Source organism: Neopelma chrysocephalum, unplaced genomic scaffold (assembly GCF_003984885.1).
Source record: "Neopelma chrysocephalum unplaced genomic scaffold, ASM398488v2 Primary Assembly neopelma1_96926, whole genome shotgun sequence".
Lineage (NCBI taxonomy): Eukaryota > Metazoa > Chordata > Aves > Passeriformes > Pipridae > Neopelma > Neopelma chrysocephalum.
The window spans coordinates 2,359,989-2,379,024 of NW_020925569.1; the positions used below are offsets into that span (position 1 = coordinate 2,359,989).

The window sequence follows — 19,036 nt, forward strand, 5'->3', positions numbered from 1 at the left end:
GGGGCTCCGAGCCCCTTCCTCATGGCTTCACAACATGGCTACTTCTTCTCCAACAACTACTACAACAACTTTCTTTTCCAGTCTAACTGTGATAATGTTTATATTTTGCAGGAGCGCTCATTGGCTCAAACCCCAAAGGGTCACCACCCCCTCGAGGGTTACCACTTTCTTAGCTCTAGGGGGGGAAACTGTTTCCCCCCACCACAAAGGTGATGTTTCAACGACCTGGGTTAAATTTCCAGCCTTGAAGCTCAAAACACAAAATGTGGCACTAGTCTGTCCTTAGAGTGCTTCAGCATGAGACTCTCTGCCCTCCTGTTGTTCTGTTGGTATAGAGAATACCAAAACTGTGTTACAGTAAATTAAGCCATTCTTGTTTGTTTCAAAAGAATTTTTCCTCAAAGGACACTGGTCATATACAATTAACATGGAGGAACTATTACATGTTTAACTTGCTCAACTAATGTTTCAACAATATGCTAGGAAATCAATTCTCTGCAGCAAACTTCAGTTCTATAGGAGCTCCCATTTTCACAGATGAAAATTAGCACCAAGGATGCTGCCTCTCCCTCCAGACTGATGACAGAAACAGAAAGGAGGAAAATACACCCTTGGCTTTCGTCTTCAAAGGCCTACATGTCTAAAGTACGCAGCAGACAAGACAAACTTTTCCTTTAATCTGTTCTTTTTTAAATGCACAATTCACAGAGGATAGAATCCAATAACTGAGCTCCGGAAATAAAAGCACCAGGCAACTGCTACTAGAAGATGATCTCATACACATGCAAATCAGCTAGAAACCAGGCCTTAGGTGCATTCAGAGACCACTTTATTTATCATAGTGATTATTACCAAAAAAAAAAAAAAATGAGCTGAATGCATTTTCTGCCAAAGGCAATAATAAGGTATGTTTTCTAAAAAGCAGTACAACATTTCAAATAACAACTGAGAAAGATCATGGTCTGTTTTGCAGAGAAAGCATTCTCAAAGGGAAAAAAGACACATAAGGGCAGCCTGCTTGATTCAGGACCTTCCCTCTTGGTGCTTACACTGGGAAGTCAGTTATGCTTTTCTAGCTGTTGAAAAGCACTGCTTTCAAATAGTTTCCCTCCACCTCCAAAGTGCTAAGCCACTCTAAACACATTTATTATTTCATTTTTTTTCCTCCAACATGAATGATTGCTGCAGAAATTATTTCACACTCCTGAAGCTAGGTGTGAAAGTAAAAGCCATCTCAGTGTAGCCACAAGATCCTCCCATCAACTAGTAGTAACTTTTATACCTCACAGAAGCTAATTTCAGGCAGAGACCACAAGCCCTTAACATAAATCTCCCTAGAGCAACACAGAGCTGCTTCTAACTGCTAAAAGAGAGAAGGGCTAAAAGTACAGGAAATAATAAAGACAAGTGGTATGACTGCTCACATACATAGAAAGGGCAGATGGAAGTGGTCTATACATGACAATTGTTCCCAGAGGACAAATATTAGTGCCTTTGTACCGATCAGGAATCACTGAGTTAATTCACCTGATTTTCTTATGTTGAGTAAGAGCATTCATGTGAAAGTCTTCACTACGGATGGATGAAAAACAATACTGTAAATCTTTCAGTTAGATTTTGATTGCACCAAAATTATTATTCCCCAAGAAAAGGGTTGGGTTGTTTTGGTTTTTTAAATAAAAATTATATAATATGTGGTAGCATAACATAATCACCAAACAAATCAAACTCAGTTATCATCCAAAACTTCATCTGAAATTTCTTGAAAGTAACAAATTCACAAAGGGCTTGTCAGCCCATGGAGACCATTGAGATTGACTTGTGATGAGTTAAATTGTCTGCAATGAAATAAGTATTCACAGATCTGCCTGTCATAAAGAACGTGGCAGCCAGTTCATTCTTCTCCTTTCGGAAAGTGAAGCTTTGTATCCAGCTGCACAGTCCCAAGAAAATGGAGATCAATACAGTTATTTTCACTTTTTTCCTATGGTTTGCCAAGCATACAATGGAAAAGGGCATTTTTCCAGATGCTGATCATGAATGTGGTGCTTGTATACAACATGTTTCTAATTTTATTTTTAAAAAGAAAAAAATAATTTTTTGGGGGGGGGATTAAAACTATTTTAAAAGCAAAACAAAAAAACCCCAAACAAACAAATCCCAGGAGATACTATAACAGAAGTGGTTGGTCATTTTGCTCTATCTGTAATGCCTCATTTGACAGTTACATTGCAGAACATTTGCTTCTCCAAAGCATAAAACCAAAAGCTACAACAACAAAGTCAAAATTCCTCTCTCAGGCAGGTACAAGCATTACAAACCAATTCCTGTGCACAGAATAGCCAAAAGTATACTCTTTCAAAATCTTCCAACAAGAGTGACTTAATGAACATGTTTTGTCCCATCTTACAGTCACAGCAGCAATTTATCACTATCCCAGATGCCCTTCTCCTCACGCATTTTCCTCTGCAGACGTAACTTAAACCACAGAAGCCCAGGTTTCGAAATATTTCTACCCTCACACGTGGCTTTCTTACTTTTTTCTTGCTCCCACTCTTCATTCATTCTATCTTACGCCTCGTAATTATTAGAAGCAAGGACAAAGGAGTTGAGCTTTCCTGAGCTCCTCCACTATTTCTCTCTACATGTACTTGGCTGCATGTCATTTGTTCTCCTGTCAACCATCAGAGAGAACACACAGAGAATGCCAGACCCCAGTTTGTATGGAGAGCTTAGAAGTACTAGGATAGACATACCTCAAGCATAAGGAGATGAGGAATTGTTAAAGGACACCTTTATGTACATCACAGCTCCCAGTTACGGATACAAAGCTCTCAGTTAAAGATACACAAAGGAAGAGGTAAGATGAAGGCGATGAGACACTATGGTGAATAAAGGCATCCATCTTTCCCAGAAGCTTCCTTTCAAATTGGGCTTTCTGACTCAGCTGGGAAAAAAATCATAATTAATATGATGAACCAGTTCCCTGAAAATCTTTTCTACTACTTAGCTTTCAGACACCTCTATTTCTGAAATGAAACATTGTCTTTAGTTGCACTAAGACTCATTATGCTAGGTATTTCAAGCTGTCCATACTTTTTGATCATTCTAAAAACTGAAGAAGAGGAAAGTCTCATACTTCAGATGACCTTATGTTACCACAAGTGCTTTTCTCTTTTGTTATTCCAAGAGCCTTCCAAACCAAAACTGTCAGCAGATTATGACACCAGAATCTAAAAGACATTCTTCATACAAACAGTATTCCTTAGAAAAACCTGTAAAAGCAGGCACGCATGCACACACACACAAGGGATTGCTGCAAGGTTTTATGCTTGTGCCATTCCTATTTATGTCTGATGTGATAAAGGTAGGTATATAAAAATGCTATGCACTGTTCTGAGAGCATATACTGCTAAGGCATTAGCAACACGTATTAGCAGATAACTTACACTTATTGAGAGCAATCAATAAGTGCCTGGACATGCAGAGTGGTCAGGCAGAATGAGGACGTAGAGGCATCACCCAAAAGAACGCTTTGCAACTGCTGGCCAACTAAAAGTACAGATAGCTTCCAATGCAGGACTACAAACTGCACCACAGCATGTTCCTCACTTTGGAAAAACACAGTTACATTAGGATGACACAAGAAGAACATAAAGAATACACCAGGAGCACTTACAGATAATTTCCAGTGGCTTCTGCCAGTTTCAAGAAAACAGAGTTAGTTATGTGCTCATATACCTAACTCTTCATTTCCTCATCAAGCATTTGCTGAACTCACTATCCTGGGAAATCACATGGTATTAACCCATAGCCTTAAACATTTTCATTTATGCCATATTTTAGTTAAATCTACAGTTATTAAGTGTAAAAAAATATACATTTTCCATCAAGAATAAAATGCCTTTTTAGGGCAATTTTTTGCTCTGTAGGGAACCTAGGGTCAAGACACAAAGGGAAAAATATCACTGGAATGGTGAGTACTTTAAACTTACATTTGTTCAAGTGATCAGTTCAGCAATGTAAAATAAACTTGTTTCTTCTATGTTAAGTATTAGCATTGTTTATTTTTGCCCTTTAAAATTATTGTACATTTTCAAATGCAGAAATGCAACTTTTGGACAAATCAGTTGAAATTCTTTGAACTATCAGTGGAAAGAAGTGATATTTTTCAAACAATGATATTTACAAACGGGTTTTCATATATAAAAGAACTTCCAAAAATCAGTGTTTTAAATCTGTCTTTCTGTATGTCAAAGAAGACATATGAAGATGGCAAAACAGAAGAAATTACTCAAAACAGAGAACATGTAAATGATGGACTATGAAATACTGCTGTGTATTAATCATACATTTATGTAGGAGTCACATTATAGCCAAGCATGAACAAAACTCTCTAGTGATTTCCACTCTGTTTATATTGTCCAAAATTACCATGCCTATATAGAGATTGTTAGTGACAGACCTCTTTTAAGAGTAGAGTATCACTTCATATACCACTTTGCTCTTGTTTAATCGCATCTAAAATATATTTTCATATCAATGGTAATTTTCTCCCCTCTTAGGGAATATAAATTCTTTGCCAGACTTTTTACATTTTTAATTTAGACAGTGTTAGCATTTCTAATGAAAATACTTATTCCTGAAAATTTCACTGCTTAAGAACTGAAGCTGGCTAGTGAGCAGGCCATTTTGTCCTTTTCCTTATTTGGAGAAGAACACACTTATCCAACCAGGGAGGCTGAATACTGTATTCCATAGTGAGACAAACACTTTGCCAACAAATACTTCTCTAGGTTCACTAAGAATTATATGCCCTCTGAGACATTAATTCCTCTCATTTCTCTATGCTAGAGACGGTTCAAGCAGCAGTTCTAAAAACTGGGGTTACAGCAGTGGTGCAGAAAGAAATAGCAACAGCTGTTACCTACCTGGACCTGTGCAAAGCATTTGACACTGTCACACAAAACATCCTGGTTTCTAAAATAAGACATGTATGGATTTGACGGATGGACCGCTCAGTGGATAAGGAATTGGTTGGATGGACACACTCAAAGAGTTGTGGTCAACAACATGATGTCCAAGTTGACAACAGTGACAAGTGGTGTTCCTCAGGGGTCAGTACTGTGACCAGTACATTTTAACATCTTTGTTGGTGACATGGACAGTGAGATTGAATGCACTGTGAACAAGTTTGCTGACAACATTACGCTGTGTGATGAGGCTGACATGCTGGAGGGAAAGGACAGCACCCAGAGGGACACTTTGACAGGCTTGAGGCATGGATCCAAGAGAACCTCATGGAGTTCAGGAAGGCCAAGTGCAAGGTCGTGTACCTGGGTCGGCACAATCCCAAGCATAAGTACAGGCCAGGTGGAAAACAGAGCAAGAGCAGCAGAAGGACTTGGGTGAGTTTGTGGACAATAAACTCAACGTGACCCAGAAACATGTCCTGGCAGCCCAGAAAGACAACCATATCCTGGACTGAAATAAAAGCAAAGTGACCAGCAGGTCAAGGCAGGTCATTCTCACCTTCTACTCTGCTCTACTCAGGTGGGGAAGACCCCACCTGGAGCATTGTGTCCAACTCTCGGGCTTTCAATACAAGGAATACATGTGTATTTGTTGGAACAAGTCCAGAGAAGGACCACTAAGTTGATCACAGGGCTGGAATATCTGTCCTATGAAGACAGGCTTGGAGAGTTGGGCTGTTCAGCCTGGAGAAGAGAAGACTTTGGGGAGACTTTATAGCACTCTTACAGTACCTGAAGGGGGATTACAAGAAGGTTCAAGAGGGACTTTTCACAAGGGCATAGAGTGGTAGGACAAGGAGTAATGGCTTTAAGGTGAAGAAGGGTAGGTTTAGATTATATATTAGAAATAAATTCTTTACTGTGAGGGTGGTAAGGCACTAGAACAGGTTTTCCAGAGAGTTTGTGGACTCCCCATCACCGGAGGTGTTCAAGAAGAGGCTGGAAGGGGCTTTGGGTTACCTGGTCTAGTGGGAGGAGTCCCTGCCCATGACAAGGGGGTTGGAGCTACATAATCTGTAAGGTCCCTTCCAACCCAAACCATTCTACAATTCTATGAATAGCTTTCTCTGTCAGTCACGTATCTGGTCATACAAGTAATGCATTTTCTATAATGGAGTACTATAGACAGAAAAATGTGGGAAATGCGTGGGAAGTATACTTCAACTGGTTTGTAGGATATGGGCAAACAAGGCTGACTTTCCTTTCCCTGAATGGGAGATAAGAATGATGATCAAGGAAAGCTCCTCCAGCTTCCTCCTTTGAGATACTGTAGCTGGCCTAATTCTCGTATTTCTCACTCCTTCTAATTAGTCTTGGTGACCATATAATTCTTTAAAATTGCCATGAAAACAAAAGCAGTGAGACATGGACACAGTTGGTATCATTGTATTCAATTCCAATTATATCCCTATCATGCATGCCTTTATTATTTATTTCTTTCTTCCTGGCTCACCCTCTTCTCCAGTAAGAAAGAATTCAATTAAAGTAGATGACTGATTTGAGTACAAAGCTTCTATTTTTTTTCATGGAACAGAACTGGAACAAACATCAAAATATTTGTGTACAAAGCTGCAATGGCTCTTAGCATATCTAAATAGGATTGGTCAAGAATAGTTTAGAGAAACTCCAAAGAAAATCCCTTTAAAGCAAAGCTTTTCAGAACATATTTATCCTTTCTTTGGATGTTTGAGTTTGTTTTGAACCAATACATTATCAAGTAGAAGTTTTCATTTGCTTTTGTAAACAATAAGAATCCAATCTTCTCTTCTTTCTCTTATCCAGAACACATACGTGGAAATGGTTAGCCAATGGCAGCTTAGCCAATTTATCTCATTTGCTGAAGATATGACTGTATGAAATTTAACATAAAAACATGTAAGAATAAACTAAAAAAAATTTACTACACCGAGAACAATTTTCCAACAAGTGACTGCTGTCTTTGAGATAAACTACAAATGTTTGTCACAGGCTGTAATGCCACTTCTAACAGCTGAAGTAAGAAATATGTTTTCAATCAGCAGTTTCAATCAGTACACTCTGTGTAGTACAGAATACTTACACACACACACACACACACACACACACACACACACACACACACACACTCTCTCTCTCTCTCTCACTTCCCTGAAGGGTGCCTTCTGGACAGGTCTGCATAGGAAAGTCCTCTCAAGCTTATCACCGATTGTAAGCATTGTGAAACAGTTAAATCCAAGGACTTATTTTCTATAGAATTTAACAGCTGTGATCCCTACAATATTACCACTCATTTGGCACTGGTTCACACACTATAACTATGTCCTGACAGATTCTCCTGTTAGGCCACGAAATCTGGGACAGCATGCTTAGTGGTTTAGGTGCTATTCCTTGAAGATTTTCAACTGTGCCATGGAGGAAATACAGACAATATTCAGTGTGTTATTCATGTATTCATGTAGACCTATGTATTAGACTAGTAAGGCTCATCTCTTCTGAAGTATCTGTTGTGAAGCATCTCACTGAGCAAAAAAATTAAGAAGTGCAAGAGAAGCTTGGTCCACCATAGATCTATCACTGCTATAACTGTAAACAGGAAAAAAATCATAAAGGTATCTAATTCTCAGCATCTAAAGCAATTAAAAGATTTGAGAAATGGCCTAATAAGCCAGCAGGATGAACTGATTGGTCAAAATTTTAAAGATAACTCTTAAAACGCAGACCTTTGCCTACTGGCAGCACTCCAGTAGAAACTATGTCTTTGTTTTTCTGTGTCTCTTTCAGGCGCAATACAACCTTCTGATTTTCACTCACGCTTGCCCACTCCTTGGCAGAAGTAAAAATATCTTGCTTGCAGCATAGATTCTTGCTTTGTGCAGAAAAGCTCCATTACAACTTTTCAGTGCTGCCAAACACATCTTGTATTTAGGTTAGGAGGGAAAGAGGGGATGGCAGTTGTCTCCTGGTTTGGGTTCCCTTTTATTTTTGTTCTCAAGTTTGGTAAAAAAGCAGCAGTGCAAAGCTGTTGTTTCTCCACAACTACAAACCTGTCTATCATGCTTAAGCTTTGGAAGATTCAATGTAGTTGGCTTGGGATTGCTTTTGACCACCACTTCAGAGGTAATTATACAACAAATATGCACCGGGCTTGTAAGATATTTCCCAGTTCACACAAATAAAATCCTGCAGTTAACATCATAGGTTAGCTACTGTTACATGCTGAAAAATCCCAAATTCTTACAGTACAAGGCACTTTGTGAACATTTCTCGTTTTCTAGGGTAACATTCTCTAAGGAGCAGTACTATGTATGTACTGACGAGTTTTAAGACAGTAAAGCTGTATTTAGCCACCCAGTAAAACAGGTCAAAGCTCCAACTTCATCCAACAGATATGTACTCTTCTTATTACCTACGTTCCTTCATTACGTTTTCCTTTTTTTTAAGTATCATTTAGATCTACTAACACACAATTTTACTTCATGCAGACAATAAAGATCCAGTCAGCTGAATTAAGAGTCCAGGATTTCAGGACAGCAGACTAAAACCAACTTAACACACCTTTAACTGAAAAGAGACCCATGACCATAGAAGCATTTTCATATTGCAAGGAATTTGTGGTAAAATCCAAAGGACATCACACAGTCTGTGAAATTAATCAATTGCCCTATCCCACTAGCATGGCAACTTAAATAAAACAAATTGTTTTATTCTTTTATTCTAACTTTGCTTACATTTAACAGAACATTTCCACAAGTCCAGTTTTCATCCTAGCATGAGAGCTGAATTATGGTTTTCTCCAGGAAGAACTACCAGGAAAGCAAAGACTAGGAGGTAAACTGGCTACATAATTAAGCTGGGTTTTTCCAGCAGTTTCTTTAGCTTAATCTTGCACTGAGAAACGCACCATTAATTCCCTAGGTTACATATTTTCTGGTAACTATTTAAAATTCATTAGCAGATACCCCATCACTATTATATAAAACAGAGTAGTTAAAAGTATGTACCATATGAAACTTACCTCATCAGAACTGCAGCCAAAAGCTATGATGGGCTAGAATGGCCATTGGCCTATCAAATTTGACACACAACTCATGTGATAGAGTTTCAAATGCTGAACAAATGCAGCTGCTTCAAGTGGTACTTGAACTGCACTCTGTATGTACAGGTGCATCCTAAAGCTCATCACCAGTGATCTAAAGCAGTAACACCATTTAAGGCGTGCAGACAGCATCATTCAAACTAGAGAAATACCCAATCTCAGCATTACAGAATCACAGAATCACAGAATCACAGAATATGCTGAGTTGGAAGGGACTCACAAGGATCATCAAGTCCAACTCTTAGCCCTGCACAGGACCATCCCCAAGAGTCACACCATGTGCCTGAAAATTCAACTGATATTTAGACTTCATCCCACAGCAGTGATGTCTGCAAGTACAAAAAACTAACATTTTTTAAATGCTATTTGACTCTTACATATTCTACATACCAGACAAAATAAGTTCTTCATCTCCACAAGCAGCTGAAGGGATTTTGTTTCTCGTTAAGAGATCGTACATATGTGATTTTGTCACTAAGAGTATCACTTGACAATTGTTAACCAAGATGTTTGCATGCATCCATGCTACTTTCCATTTTGAAAGTACTAGAAATATCAAATCCACCTTCCCCTGCCAGAGGATGTCTTAACAGTTTAGAGATGTTTATTGCAATATCACAGATTCAGAGCACTGATGAGACCACATAACTTAGTTTTGGCATCTGTACTTCGAAACAGATATAGAAAATTTGATAACAATTCAGAGTAAATTGCAAAATTAACTAAGGAAACATTCTGCCTCATGACAAACACTTTCAGTAACCTAGTTTAGTAAGTGGAATAAACATGGATTATTTAAATTCAATTACAAACGTCTGCCTAAGTTTCAATAGTAGAATTCCCTCTGAATGGACAAACAAAGTCTGATACACATAAACAGAAGCCTAGCCACCGTGAACTGGAAATTACCAGAGGATATTCATTATTATTTTATAAACCTAGTTGAATATTATTTTTTTTACGTAAGTATGTAACATAATGAATAACTTTAAAAAATGTTTGAGCTTATCACTTTTTATTAGTATAACTTCAAAATATTTAAATTTTGTTACTTTTTAATAAGTAGTTGACATTTCAAACCAAAAAGCTTTTATAAAATAGATCAATCACATTTGTTCTGAAAATCTTGAAGTGTGCTTAGAACTTGATCAAAACTTTATAGACACTGAGTTTTAGTTGTTTCAGTTTTGATGAAACTGTATTGTCTCAGAAGAAAAAATAAAAGCACTGTTCAAAAATTCCCAAACAATTATAACCACGACCACCCAAAATGAGTGCTTTCTGGTGATGACCATCTGAAAAAGACATTCAGAAGCAAAGGTTCTGTTTTCTTTCCTGCAAGCCAGACAGAAACAAGACTAAAGCATTAGCTCAGAAATTAGTCTCTTGGCTGAGCCACACCACTGAACTCTACGGTGCTTGCAATATGAAAGAAAATTCTCCTTAGACAGAAACATCTGAGCATACTCAAGCATGCTTCACACCAGTATCTCCTCATGGCTGCACTCTAGAGCTAAAAGGCTTTGTCCATCAGAGCACAGCTGTGAGTAAGTCTGAATGACAGGCTTCTGTAGTATTTTATCTAAATGTGTCAGAAATCTATTACAGTAGTCTGGCTTTATCTCTCACAATTGCTACAGAATTCATGAAGAAAGAAGAGGAAGTGCTGATGAGAAGGAATTGCCTTGGATGACCTACACTTTAAACAGCAAGAGGTAACTCCCTGCCTGGAGCTGTCCCTCCAGAAGATGAAAACATTGTTCCACGGATTAACAGTCAGCCATTCCAGCTTCAGTCTAGCTAACCAAGTTGGAATAGCCAAAAAGTTTTCAGAAAGACTTAAATGCAGGCTCTAGATGTCCATCAGGCATTCTAGGGATTTTACCTGAATTTCATGCAGAATTCCCTCAACATTATCTTACCTTTTCTTTGACTTTTGCACATCCTACCTATGAAACGTAGCAGAGATCTGCCCGCATATTTTACACATAGGAAGTTCTGTAACACTTCACACAAAAGTCAGAACCAGAAGCATCCTGTTCAATTTCCAGTGTAGGTAGACACAACGAAGCAGATCTCAGTATTGGTCACCCCAAGTTCTCCAAAATTACTTTTCATGTCTCCAGAAGTGTTGATGTAAAATTACTGTTACATTCTTTTTTTTTCCCCTCCCTTTTGTTGAAATCACTGGAATTCACATATTCAATATTTTTCCCATAATCAGAACAACTGCAAGCCATTTTCCCCACAGTGAAAGGTAAGAATCTCACATTCACACACTTCCACAAGGGGGAGGTAAAAAAAAAACCAAAACAAAAACCAAAAAGCCACCAAAACTGTAGTATTCTAAGAAAGACAGATCACCTCACTTTTTGCAGTGTCATGACTACATACTGTTAAACAGATGCTGTTCTCCAGAACAGAGAGATGATGTCTTTCTCATATATAAAGGAGAATAAAAATGCCAAAGTTTTGAATGTTTGTGTCTATCTTGCCCTTGAGGTCATTAAGGAAACATCTTCATATAAATTAAAATTAATCAAAATTCACATAGTTTCTGAAAGAGCATTATCAGAGATATTATCTCGTATATTCTGTTATAATGCCATAAATAACAATAATTCTTTTCACTAATTCTTCCTCCTTCTCCAAATGCCTTGCCCTGAGGTCATTATCATTGCTTCAAAACATGACTTCATTTTGTTTTCCGACTGCATGGAGACTACCAATAAACCATCAATCCCATGTGAAAAAACAACATGAAACAAACATTTAAATTATGCTATCAAGCTTTAAAGAGTCAGAGATATAGCAAAGCTAAGATCCCAATTATGCTGCCTAATATTTATATAATCATATACAAAAAACCACACTACAATCTTTATGCACTTTATGCATTTAAGTTGCCCTTTCTCAAAATCCTGAACTTCAGCATCATGTATGACCACACATGGTCCCATACATGTGCAACATCAGGAGTTCACAGAGACCACTTCTGTAAACAGGAGAGGCTATCCATACAGAAAATGTTATATTAACTGTAGCTTCACTTTTTGGAACCTCAAAGCACTTCCAAAAAGGCCGACCAAAATACATGTAAATTCCACTTCTGCATCTCTGTGCCCAGACTCAGTACTAACTACCCACCAGTTCTATTGTAAAACTTCCTATTTTGAAGTCACAGCCAAGCCCAGCATACGTTTCTACTGCCAATGCCAGCTAGACTGCCACACTGGGCAGATAAAAATGCGCTAACCTATCTTTGATACTATCTCTATTGATTAGGCGCAAATTTTTGTGGGTGTGACTACAACTGAAGGTTAACTATAACATAATAACAAGGAAATAACATAATGACATATAAGGCAGCAGCCATAAAACTGCATAAAGATTTAACAAAACGTAATTTTTTAAAATTAATTTTCTTGTTTAAGTTTCAAATTCCCCTATGTTTGTCACATAACCAAGTATTTGTGGAGGTCAAACATTTTTCAGTGGTGACCAGTGACAGGACAAGGGGCAACGGGCAAAACTGGAGCAAACGAAGTTCCTTCTGAACATCAGGAAAAACTTTTTCCTGCAAGGGCTACAGAGCACTGGAACTGCCCAAAGAGGTTGTGGAGTCTCCTTCTCTGGAGATATTCAAAACCCACCCGGATATGATTTTGTACAACCTGCTCTAGGTGAACCTGCTTTAGCAGGAGTGTTGGACTAGATGATCTTCAGAAGCCCCTTCCAACCCCAACCATCCTGTAATTCTGTAATTAAAACTCTTAATGGATCAGATTGATATATGCTTCATCATCCCTCAATCTTCTCATTTCTCAGGTTTCATCCATCCCTGCCAGTATTGTCCTATACCATTTCCACATAACAACACTGCAGGCAGAGCCAGCAAGAAGCCCTAAAGTAATCACTTTCAATGGGAGATCAAACTCAGCTCCTATTGTATCTGTGTAGGAGAACAATATAGCTCAATGTAGCCTTTAATTCCTGTAAATGTCCCCGATTTTCTTTCAAAACCTCATGGCATTAATAATAATAATGGCCCATCTTCGCGAACGAAGATTTGGGGAAAGGTCTTTTTACCTTTCCAGCCTGCGCAATGGATTTTTTAGGTGAGACACAGCCTGCGCTGAACTGAGCCCACCCTTTAATCCTAAGGTTCATCTGCCGGGGCCAAGCAAGCTTGGACAATGGCAGTGAGGTCCTCAGGACGTAGGTTTGTTTAGAGTGTCCTTCTCATAGATGGATGGCCACACAGGGCTAACGACCTCCATCAGGCCAGGAGACCGGGGACTCGAACCCGTGGTCGCAGCAGTGAAAGTCCTGCACGCTAACCACTAGGCCACCAGGGGTCTCAAACCTCATGGCATTACATGTAATGAAACAGGGAGAATTATGGAAAAGTCAGAAAAACATACTATCAACTTATTGGCAGATGCTGTCACGCATCATCAGAGCATAAAATGATTAGCTTAACAGCATTTGAAAACAACAGCTTACTTATTTTCATCCTTAGTGCACTCCCCATAAATGTTATTTTTAGATGGTATTGGCATTTACATCGGGTTTGACCGCCTCTACCTTTGTGGTAATTATTCAAAAATAAACCCAAAATATTTAAATTTTGATGGACTGTACTGCAAAGATGAAATATTTCAAAATAGAAGTAACATTTTACAATTGTAAGATACATTTTGGCTAATGTTCTCTTGAAAACGTTACAAAACCAAAAGGCCAGTCTCTGTACTTAGTCTGCAAAAGTCTGTGCTCATAAGCTAAGACCTAGCACAGACTATGTCTAGCCACAGTCTCACAAATCCAGAAATTTGTTCACACAAACCTCAGAACTGTTGATGCTTTGTTCACCTATGACCTTGTGATAATTCCTTAAGATGCAGTCTTTAATTAGACTACATGCTCACCCACAGGTTTCTTGCTTCATTTACTACACTGATAAACAACTGCAGAAGCAATTTGGTCTGTAACTTGCCTCTACATTTACATGACAAAATGAGAACAGTGGTCTTAGAAGACTGTGGACATTATCGGGGGAGCTATTATTTCTAAAATATCAACATTCAGATCTGTTAATATCCCTGATCAGAATATTTTAAACATTTTCCTCAAACTTTAAACCAACTTAAAGTAGAACATAGATAGAAAGAAAGTCACTGTCAGCATGATTTAACACAATCTACCTTACTCTCATACTGTTGTGGATAAGGTTATCACAAAAATGGTAGAGCAACCTTAGTAGGTGGATTGCTGTTGATAAATATACAGAAGCACGCAAATTCCCTCTTAACTGAAAAGAGCTGAATATGATGAGAATAACTCTGGACAACAATAATAAACTGTCAAAATGTAGTCTTTCTAAATCACTATCTTGTTCTATAAAAAAAAGAGGACCTCACAGAGGAAAGATGCTAAATTGAAGACACTTCCCAAGGCACTGCTTGTGAAAAAAAAGTGGAGAGAACCCATTGATTTGCACAGAAGTTCAGACTCTGAGGTCTTACATATTTTCAGTAATAAACTAGGTTTTCCTACTCAGTGAATCTGGTGGAGGCTCAACTCTGAGTATAAAAACAGTGGAGCTAATACTGAAATGCATTCCAGCATGTAAATTACTATGTCTTTAATTGCCACATACACACTCTCGTCTTCACTCTAGAATCAGTTTTCTCCAAACTGGTAACTGTTCAGAAAGGAACAGATTTGAAATAATATTAAAGCTTTTCAGAACTAGATATAGAAATTTTTACTTGAGTTTTCAACAGCTTTGCTTGAAGAAGGAAGATTTCTGTTTTATTATTAACAGAACCTTTTGAAAAGCATGCTTTAAGTCTATAACTAAACCAATAAGACCAGGAAGCAAGTCTAAGGTCAACTATTTTCTTTTCTGAAATATAGCTAGAGAATGACGTGTATATGAACTGAAAATCAATTCTTCAGGGTTCACTATTACTTTTTTAGAGGGGAATTGTTACAGATGACCTCTGGGTTCTCTATCCATCTGACCTCAAAAACTTTAACATGAACTGTAATGATGAAGGCTCAGTAAGATTTCTCTACCTTAAAGAAAGGTCATTATGTATGTAAAGGGAATATGAGTTATCTGAATCCATTTTGCTCTGTGTTGTAAGGGTGAGCTACATTAACTGACTTGAAAAATGCTTCACATCTGTGCATAGCCTACTTATCCACACCATTATTCTTCCTAATGAACATATTGGTTATGACTGGATTGTAATTCAGCACTTGAGGAGGTAACTAAAAAGTTGACAACAGGGAATGTTGACTGGGCGTCAATGTAGTTGGATCAAAGTTTTAATAGGGGTCTGATAGCAGATCTGATGGGATTCTCACTTTCAAATGCTATATCACATGACCTTTCTTTGATGTCTCATGACACGTCTGAGAGATGTATTTCAGCACTGACATTCAGAATTTTTCAGATTATTCTTGCCCTTCATGATAGGATTACAGAGCAGAAATTGCAAATGAAAAAGTGGAAAAAAAAGGTAAGTGAACCTTATTGAGGCTACAGAATCTTTCAAGATGAAATTATGCATCTCCTGAGCAGCACCAGTGCCAGACTTTCTGGACACTGCTGTGGTAGCACAGGTAAAACTGAAAGTAGAAAAAAATTTTACAGCAGTTTGATTCCTCTGTGGCCAGAACTTTCTTTTTTAATTAGGCCTTAGTTTCACTTGTCCTGCTATGGGACTGATAAAACAAACTCAAACTTTTCAATTAACAAGGAGCTTGAGATAGCGCAAAATAAATGTGGATAGAGCCTTTTCCTAAATCTTCATTCGCGAAGCCTAGCCATGAATACTACAGACACTCTCAGAAATATAATACAAAAATCCACATCTAAAACCAAAGAAAAGAAGTTTTATTTAAAGTATTTCCTTGTGGTTTTAAGTTGGTATATATAATATAAATTCATCATTTGTCACTCACATTTTATATGTATAAATAAAAGGAAACAATGTAGACATCATAGGGTCTTATTTATTTGGATACAAGAGCCATTAAAGGATGCAGATACAAGAGGTCATTTCTAAAATCTGTTCAAGTGGAAGGAAAAAATTATCTCAAAACTGGGATTAATAGATTATGAATTAGGGGACCACATCTCAGTTCTTGAATTAATGGATTTTGCTCCGTATCACTGGGATCTCTCTACAAACGAGGAATTATTAAACAGCCCCTGGAAGTGTTAACCACTGTGCTGTGCATAATAATAATAATTACAATAACAATATAGGGACAGGATTCTTTATGTACAGTCATGGTATTTTTTTTTTCAAATACTAGTACTAGAGCTAGCATTTCCCCATATTCCTTTATTAAAGACAGTCCATGTTCTAAACTACTATGACATTGAATCTGAAATAGTTCATTTAGATACTTACTACATTCTTTCTAAAAGCAAGTTTTAAATTAGTCTTGAAAAATCCAAAAAGGAACAATTTTTCTTTTTCAATAATCTGTTCAGATATTTTTCCCTTATGTACTTCTACCTTTATCTTCACAAAAAAAATTAAATCTCGTTGTTGTCTATAATTTCAAATTTAGTTCATAATTAGAATACATATGCATATATTTTGGAGAAAGTTATTTAGAAGCTGGAGAATCTATTTCTTACTACCAGATGACTAGCAATTATTTTTTGGTTGAAAAGTGTAATTGAATTTAAAAAGCACTGCTCTTATTAGTTTTAGAGAACTAGATGGACAAAGTTAATAGAGCTGATCACAGCTGTGCTCTGTGTCTAAAACGAAATCCTTGTTAAAAGATTGACTGTATTTATTGCCACCAGTGAAATGAACCACTTTTAACATGTTCTACACCCTTTTTTCATTTTGAGCATAATCCAGTTATTGAGGTATATACTACCAGGACATTGGTAAATGAAAGTTCTCTGCCATCACACCTACTATGGTCTTGTCAGTTTTATTCTTTTCCTCTGTAATTTTCATCCATTTTACTAAAATGTGCACAAATCAGTTTTAAGATGGAACACAAAAGCAAAGCTTTGAAATTATAAAACAACAAAGTCATGTCAAATACAAGATTTTTCTCCTGCTTCCTGATTTAATGAGCATAACCAGGGAAAAAGTAGCACAGGTAGGGCTTTCACACGTTACTCATCCCCAAATTCCTTACTAGATCTCTGGAGTAAATGTCAGCTTCACAGCTTGCTTCGAATTATACTGCAAACTCCACTGCTATGGAATGGGTTAAGAACCAGCAAAATCAAGGTTACTGTTTGATCCACCAGGTTCCCCTGGAGTAGTCACTGTCACTACTTAGCAAAAAAACCCCAAACACAACCCAGGTAATTGATCAAGTTTGTAATGCTTCCACAAACTCTCTTTGTTCCAAACTATGTCACTCTGGAGAATTTTCTGCATATGTTATTAAAGTCAAGGTTTGAAAGAATGCTGAATTCATATGATGAATGCTCTCTCCTACAGCATTTAATAGATAGCATGTCCCACTGATCTGTGTCCCAAAAGAAGGAGGACAAAGGGTACAGGAAAGTAGATATCATCCAAACATTCACTCCCATCTGTCTATTCAATAATTTGCTCTCAGTAACGTCTTCTTAGTCCCCAAGTACTTTTCATCCTGCCTATCCCATTTCTATAACATATTTCGCAAAATACAAAGATACTCATCGACGAAACAGGGAGATGAAAATCCAAGTAATTTTTCACATGGTTGGTAGCAATTTTACCTAGGAACTTTTAAGTCTGCAAAGCATACAACGTTTTTGAACCATAAACTTACTAGTGTTTTCACTGCACAGCTGGAAACAGATCTTGATGAAAATTAAAAGATGCATAAAAACAAAAAGGAAAGGAAAACTCATATATCAAAAGAAGATGTCAGCTTAGGACTTGTCCCATCTAATGCCCTAAACTAATTCCAGCATCTTTAATTTTGAATAAGGACCAGAGTTTGACAAGCCCACCATGACATACAGCACTGCAGAACTGCAGCAGAGTACTCATATCACATGGAATAGGGATTAGAATTCTATTAGATCCAGACAGTTTAATTCAGAGTTTGATTTTGGCAGGCTAGTATCCTTTAAATATATATTTGTATTTCAATGTCTGTTTGAGTTGTACTATAACCTGCTTGGGACAAATCCACTGCCACACCATAACCTTTAATACTCATTAGGAACTAAAGGCACTTGTGGAATGCAGCAGTGTGCTGGGAACCTTTCTATCAATAGCTAAAAGTTCAACAAACTGCCTTCATAAATGGAAGTCCTTTTCATTTGCATCTGAAAGGCAAAGAAGTTTAACTAAGAATGCAGTTGTCCCAGCCTAAAGGAAATACCCTATCTTTTTTTTTTTTTTTGATAAGTAGTGTGGCATTCTTGACTCAGCTAGATTATGTTAGAAAAAACAAAACAGTCACACCTTACCACTGCCTGTAAGCATTTTTGATTACCTATTGATGCCTTAGAGCTTCTAGGACTTTTTAATCACAACCCTCGGTTTTCACCCATAGCTTTGGGAAGTCCAGCTTCGGACCCCCAAAGCCGCCGTGGGCGCAGCCACCCACCCGGTAGGCGAGGAGAGCGGGCGAGGGCACAAATGGTCCTGCCCCGGACCGCCCCCGGGCCCGCCCCACCTGCAGAGTTGGGCGCTCGGGCTCCTGCTCCTACTGTTGCCGTAGCAACGGAGTCGAGGAGTAGGCGAAAACCAGGAAAGATACTTTTTGCAACAGAGAGAAGGGAAGCTCAGAAGGGAAGCTTACTGAAGACTGGCCCTTGTAGTAACTGGCCCTGTGGTGACCTGCGGAGGGGTACAGGAGTTTCGGAAGGCTGAGCGACCGGCACTGTCTGTTATCAGTAACAAGAGCAAAACTCTTTTAAAGTTTTACAAAAGTT

General features: G+C 37.9%; 1 protein-coding gene across 1 annotated transcript in view; it reads right to left on the reverse strand.

Annotated features, from left to right (window-relative positions):
* ADAMTSL1 (ADAMTS like 1) overlaps window positions 1-18,983 on the reverse strand; it is a 404,153-nt gene extending 385,170 nt beyond the window's left edge. Inside the window, 2 exon segments of the mRNA XM_027670722.1 lie at window positions 15,649-15,747; window positions 18,904-18,983. Coding sequence (XP_027526523.1) covers window positions 15,649-15,689 — 41 coding nt within the window. The 5' untranslated portion in view covers window positions 15,690-15,747; window positions 18,904-18,983.
* Window positions 18,984-19,036: the final 53 nt, after the last annotated feature.